Source organism: Sinocyclocheilus anshuiensis, unplaced genomic scaffold (genome assembly GCF_001515605.1).
Source record: "Sinocyclocheilus anshuiensis isolate Anshui unplaced genomic scaffold, SAMN03320099.WGS_v1.1 scaffold80, whole genome shotgun sequence".
Classification (NCBI taxonomy): Eukaryota; Metazoa; Chordata; class Actinopteri; order Cypriniformes; family Cyprinidae; genus Sinocyclocheilus; species Sinocyclocheilus anshuiensis.
Genome location: NW_015554102.1, coordinates 2,528,707 through 2,535,672, shown reverse-complemented (window position 1 = coordinate 2,535,672; position 6,966 = coordinate 2,528,707). Strand labels below are relative to the sequence as shown.

Sequence of the window (6,966 nt, the reverse complement as noted above, 5' to 3'; positions counted from 1 at the left end):
CACCTTGCTTTTTCAGACCGATGAGCTTTGTAAAAATCGACGCGTTTCAGAAAGGCGGGACATAGAGGAGAAACTATAATGTACAGTATTTGGAAAATAATGTTTTTTGAACCTTAAACCGCATAAACACATTTCATTACACCAAATATACCAAATAAAGTTCTTTTTAGCAGCATCATATGACCCCTTTAATTATAAACAATATAACAAGGGTATGTAAATGTCTGATGACTCAATATGTGCAATGCATCTTTTTTCCTCAAGGTGGCACTGTTTAATACACGATGATGTGACGTTTCACTCATAATTACGGCAGGCATAAAACAAACGAATATCATCAGCAAAAATTGAACTGATTTGAATGGCTTTACTGCAGAACAGTTACTATACGCAATGAAATATAAATGTCACTGTCATTTTTTGCTGGATGTGATGAATAAGCTGCCAGTGATCAAAATATTGAATATGAAGTCATTGAAAACGATAGTTTTGAGAATATGGTTGAAATCGTGAATGTGAGGCAGATGCTGAATGTACTGTGGAAGTGCGCTCTGACGATGACAGCGATGGTAAAATCATCTGCTCAAATTGAACCCTTTTAAGTTTCAAAAGGTAACAAAATATACTTTATTTTATTCTTCTATAATTGTTCTTAAAAGATCAAGAGTTTTTTTGCTATTGCAGTAGTTGGAGATCCATCCGTGTGGGATATATTAGTCTGGGTCGCTAAAGACCCAAATATGTAATAATGATTGGTGAAACATTCATGCATTTAAGGGTTAAAGGGATAGTTCAGCCAAAAAAAAAAATTCTGTCATTAATTACGCACTCATGTCGTTACAAATTAAATAAAGTAATATTTTTATTATGAAATCCAAGTGCTTTTTGACCTTATATAGACAGCAACACAACTGAAATGTTTTGTGGCCCAGAAAGGTAGTAAGGACATCATTAAAATAGTCCATGTTATGATATGAAGCTACGAGAATACTTTTTGTGCACAAAGAAAACAAAAATAATGACTTTATTCAGTGATTTCTGGGTCAGTCTCCGCTGCCATTCACGAGTACGAAGAAGAAGACACATGCGTGTACATTCCTCTGCTTGTAAACAAGGTGCAGTACATGCGTGTTCTACGTCAGAACGCCGGGTCCTGCATCAGCAGCACCACACTGGAAGTAGGGATGTCACGATATCAAAAATCTAGTAGTTGGTACCGATACCACTTAAAGTACATGATATTCGATACCAAGTCGATACCACGGGAAAAAACAACAATAACTTAAACATGAACTCCTTTATTTAACATTACAAAAACACAACATTAGTGGCACTTGGCCTTCAAATAACACACACACACGCATGTACTTGCGTACACACACACACCTATACTCTGAATGCAAGCATTAGTTTAAATTCACTGACATACTGGCAGGCCGAAAATATTTTTTAAACCCATTAACATAAACAACAATTCATGTGCAGCCAGTGGCGGCACTAGGGCGGGGCTTGATGGGGCTATAGCCCCGTCAGAAACTTGCTTAGCCCTGGCACAGCCCCCCCAAAGATTTCCTAATGATATTCCTGGGTTTTTTTTTTTATCTCCCAGTGTCACTTTCATTAACATTGAAAAATAAACATTAAAAATAAAAATAAATTAAATATAAAAAAAAGTGCCTAATATGTGGCCTATAAACAATTGACATTATGGGGGAGGGGTCAATTAGGCACGCATTAGCCAATTAATCAAGTGCGCATTAGCGTTCATTTTAAGTGTAGTATCAACGGCTATCACGATGGAGCGCTATTTAATATCAAGTAAAAGAATTTCAGACACTTTGCAGAATAGCTCAGATGAGAACAATAACACAAGTCGACAGTCTCAAGTCCTCTTTACACTAGTGCGTTTTCGTTTTAAAATGAAAACGATCCTTGTCTACACTTGCGTTTTCACTGCGTTTCAGAAACGTTCTCCGTCCACACTACACAATCGAAAACGCATGTCAAGTTTTTGAGGGTCGAAAACGCCTGAGTAGTGTAAACAACAGGCGTAACCGTAACAAAAGTTATGCGTTTTAAAACTAAAACGCACTAGTGTAAATGTAGCCTCAGTCTGAAGTTCAGGATGGAGAGTCTGTCGTCACACAGAGTAGCAACTCTTAAAACAGAGCTTATGTGGAAATAGTTTTATGAATTGTCAGCACTAAATCTATTGTAAAAAAAATTGTTAGAATTTACAATGTTTTCCTGCCAGTTGGCATCCCCTGTAATTTGTAAGTGTCATATTTGGCAGTTGGCATTAGACGTTATATTACTAATAACATTGGCATATGAGAAGTTTAATACCACAGAAAGAAATTAAAATATGCCTTTTTCAAAGCGGCTGTATATAAAAAAACACAAGGTGGCCGAATTTGCATGCTTAGCTGAAGCTTAGGCATCCATTACTTTCTCTCAATTTAATTTGTTTTTTAGCACCCCCTCTGAACTGTTATGCTCCCTCTTAGCACCCCAACAAAAAAAATCCTGGAGCCGCCACTGTGTGCAGCTCTCGTGCTTTCAGAGCTGCGCACTCTCATTTAAATCTCACACAATCATATTCATATATCATTGCCGGCTTCCACGTTAAGTTCTTCTGTGTGCTTGTAGGTATTTTTTCTTTTTCTTTACCCTTTGAGGACCGACTGAAACAAACATATCTAGGCGTATGCTCTGCTGGTGTTGTGCTGAATTCTGCACCCCTGCCAGATTATGCATTGCTACCTGATTGCCTAATCTCAACCCCACCCCTAATCCTAACCCTCTCCCCCACACCTATTCCTAAAAAAAAAAAAAAAAAAAAAAAAGTATAATTAAATAAAGTAATAACAAAAGAAAAAAAATCCCTACTTTTCTATGTGCGTTCATAAATTGTATTAATTTGTTAGTGTCATATTTGGCACTTGGCATTAGAAGTTATAAACCTACCAATACTAGGGGATGCATAATCTGGCAGGGTGCAGAATTCGGCACGACACCGGCCCCCGTCAGTTCCAAAAGAATTGCAGTCTTGCCAGTCGCTACCTTCGGTACCATCGGTACTTTGCACTACTGAAGAAAAACAAGTGCCGGCAGGATTTAAAAATGTTTATAACGACTTGGTACTGTAGTATCGGTTCTCTTGACATCCCTACCTGGAAGAGAAGAAATCGTTGAATAAAGTTATTTTTGTTTTCTTTGCACACAAAGTATTCTCGTAGCTTTGTAAAATTGTGCTTGAACCACTGATGTCACATGGACTATTTTAACAATGCCCTTACTACCTTTCTGGACCTGGGAATGTTTCAGTTGCGTTGCTGTCTATGAAGGGTCAGAAAGCTCAGATTTCATCAAAAATATCTTAATTTGTGTTCTGAAGATGAACAAAGGTCTTTGGTTTGGAACGACACAAGGGTGAGTAATGAGTAATGACAGAATTTTCATTTTTGAGTAAACTATCCCTTTAAAACATTGTCATGTCAGAGTGTATAATTTATCATTCTAGATTTCCTTTAACAATTAAATGTTTCTACATTCGTTTTATATTTAAAACAAAAATTAGTAAAATTTTTACTGAAACTGTAAGTTGATTTTATGCAGCTTCTGTGCAATGCACCTTTTCTTATATCTAGATGCAGCCTTTGTTGTGTATGAAATCATGAAATGACAGTTGTCACATGTTTAAATTTCCTGCTTCCAAAGGAGGAGAACCATAGAATGTGAATCTTAAATTATACAGGGTCTGTTATACAGCATCTGTATTGTTTGAGTTTTGGGGTTGCACGGTCTCCCCACCCCCTCACTCCCTTTTGAGAATGGCAGCCACTCGAGGGTGTGTGAGTAGGATGAAAATAGGACAAGGCAGGTGTCACTTTCAGCTCTGGTGTAGCGAGACCTTAACTCTGACCTTTTATAGGGGTTACGCAGTAAGAGACACAACAGACCAACAAAAGCAGACACAAACCTACGCTGGTTCCGTCAGTACATCTGAAGACATATTCGTTTTACCCATTATTTCCACTTTTCCACCAACGACAATGAAAGTTTGAGAAAAAAAGCGAATGAGTGGCATTTTTATGTACATTGTCATGGAACTCCTGTTTTGTCAGGAGATAAAAATCAGAAGACTAGTTTCGACCTACAGTTCCATACAGACTCGCAAGTCTTGCTCGCAACCTTTCCTCAAATGTCAAGTCTTCTTTCTACTACATTGCTCAAACATGCTACAAATAGAAGGTCATAGAACAGGATGCCAATCGAACTGCTTCGTGCACAAAATACTCGGAATATGTAGCAACTTCTTAATGAAAGGGAAAAGGTTGTGCAAAGATTCACATGACTGGAGCATCTGACTATCATGCTCATCAAAACCTTTCGGTGATTTATGCAAGAACGCATGTGTAATAAATGGACAGGTCCGTATCCCATCATAGGATCTATCATGCAGTTTAAGGGTGAGTGTGGGTTAGACCGTATCACCCACAGCTCTGAAAAAAGCGTCTCAAGCTCTGGAGGTGGTCAGATATTACCATAGTAACAAATGTCACAGAGGTCACAGTTATTTTCCATTTAATGAAATGATCATATATACCTCTGGCCGATGGATTATACTTGTACTTTATAATAGCTCACCCAGAAATGAAAATTGTCATTATTTACTCCCCCCTATTGTTCCAAACCTGTATAACTTTCAGTTTTTTCCAGAACTTAAAAGAAGATATATTGAAGAATGTTGGTAACCAGTTTTGATTACTTCCATTGAATGGAAGTTGTATTTCTCAAAATCTTTTGTTCCGTCACATGAGGGTGAACATTCTTGGCAGAACTATCCCTTTTAATATGTAATATTTTGTCATGAGCAGCTAATAGTCTTATATTAATAATGATTAGTTATACAGATTCTATCTATACTTTTCAATTATTAACGCTCTTTATTGATGTGTGCTGCTGAAGAATGATTGTTTTGGTGTGTATGTGTGTCTTCTTTTTAGAGCTGACATTGGTTATGATGACTCTAATGACGGAGGAGATGGTATGTGTTCATAATGTCATCCAATAGCTTATTTATCTCAGGTTAAATATAAGAAACATTTGCCAGGTTAGTCGTTTTATGTTTCAGGTTTCTCTGTTATTTTTTCAGCAGATCTTGGCAACCCTAAGTGTGAAGCATTGGAAAATCAAGTGTCTTTTGCACAGCCGGTTATAGTTCAGCCAGAGATTGACATCGAGGTGAGTGAGGTTTGCTTTGTAATCACCATTTCTTAGTGTGGCTGGGATAGCAGGTGGAATAAAATACAGCGTATCGTGAACATACAAAAAAAAAAAGAAGCTTAAAGTTTAAACAAAAGTTTGTTTTCCCCTCCTTACTCTAACCTTTACCAGATTTCCATGACGGTTTTCGTGTGCGGTGTAACAGCAACTTTTATTATCTTTTTTTTTTTTTTTGTGTCAACTCATTGACCTCTATGCTGTCTAGACACTCTTATAGTTTATTTTTGTATGTTGTTACCGTCTGTGCTGGTATACAGTTATTTATCTATCAGTGATGTCTTGTGATCGTTCTCTTTAATCAGCGATTCCATTTGTTTCAGTTTATTCTTATACCCTGTCTGTCACTATTGCAACAAATGCAGAGCTGTAGTGTTTTTCAGAGCAGCCCAGGCTAAAGATAACTCAAGAATCTAGATATAAAAAAACTTTTAACTCATTGATTGCCTATTGTCTATTTAATACTAGCTAAAATTCTGATGATGTGGATTTTCATCATACCTGCATACTCGCATAATTTGCTTGTTAAAATTCCCACTGACATTTCACTGTCCAGATAACCACTTGCTTGTGTCTATTTGCAGTGTGTCAATGTGCAGCTGTTTTAAGTAACTGAACCTGGTATTTACAACAATAGTATCACTATCTGGGTTTCTGGTCTGTGGTCAGCCCTTTACAATAAATTGATAAGACACATTATTATTATTATTATTATTATTAATTTACCTGAGGCCTTTGACTGATAGACCACACAGAAATGGAAGTTCTGTTATCATTTTTGTTCCAAGCCTGTATGACTTTCTATATTCTGAAGAATGTTGGTAACCAAACAGTTTGGTAAACAAGCAATATCAATTAATTCCATTCAATAGGTAAAGAAAAAAATCTTAAAATGTTCTACAGAAGAAAGAAAGTTGTACAGGTTTGGATTGACATGATGGTGAGTAAATGAAGACGGAATTTTCATTTTTGGGTGAACTGTCCCTTGAACTGTTAAGCCTTTAAATATATAAAAATATGATTTTAAAATATATTTAACGATGTAGTTTTTTTTTTTTTTTATTAGTTATCATGCTGACACTATGTCACAGCTTTTTGTAAATTAGCTAAACAATGTCGAACAGTTGTTGGTTAATAACCAACAATGATTTAACCTATGCTCCAGTATATATTATATTAAAAACAAGATGTGTATTTGTTGATATTATTCTTTTCATCTGTCTACCTGAACAGCTCATTGAAGCTTCAGCATCAACTTAGGTAATGTGCATGTGACTTGCTAACTTATTGCTAACTTGTCAATTTCACCCATTCATCGTGTTGCATGTAACATGCATCCTGTATTATGACCCATAATATATGATCTCAAGATCAACCCTGCAGAAGCTATTCGTGTTCATGCTTGGAGTTAAAAAACAAAACAAAAAAACGATAAGCTCAGTGTATGCTATATATTATATTATGTTTATATAAGCAAAAAATATACAGTTAGTGTGATCTTATTTTATGTTGACAGTTCCTGATATTTACAACTTGAGAGAAACTGCTGTGAATTTTTAGAAAACGGTTGGGCTGTTTTATTGGGCTCCTTGGGCTGTTTTCCCATAGAGCATTTTGGCAAGGAGTCATTGGGGGGGGAAACTATAACTGAAGTAAACCCACACAAAACTGTCAAAGTTT

The 6,966-nt window shown here is 36.4% G+C and overlaps 1 protein-coding gene across 5 annotated transcripts in view; it reads left to right on the top strand.

Moving 5' to 3' along the window:
* Positions 1-6,966, top strand: part of LOC107669633 (uncharacterized) — a 15,028-nt gene that overhangs the window by 4,372 nt on the left and 3,690 nt on the right. For 3 of the 5 annotated variants that reach the window (XM_016461951.1, XM_016461949.1, XM_016461947.1), the window contains 2 exons: positions 5,010-5,050; positions 5,159-5,247. In XM_016461951.1, coding sequence (XP_016317437.1) covers positions 5,010-5,050; positions 5,159-5,247 — 130 coding nt within the window. The remainder of the gene's footprint in view (positions 1-5,009; positions 5,051-5,158; positions 5,248-6,966) is intronic. The other 2 variants (XM_016461950.1, XM_016461948.1) reach the window with 1 other exon arrangement.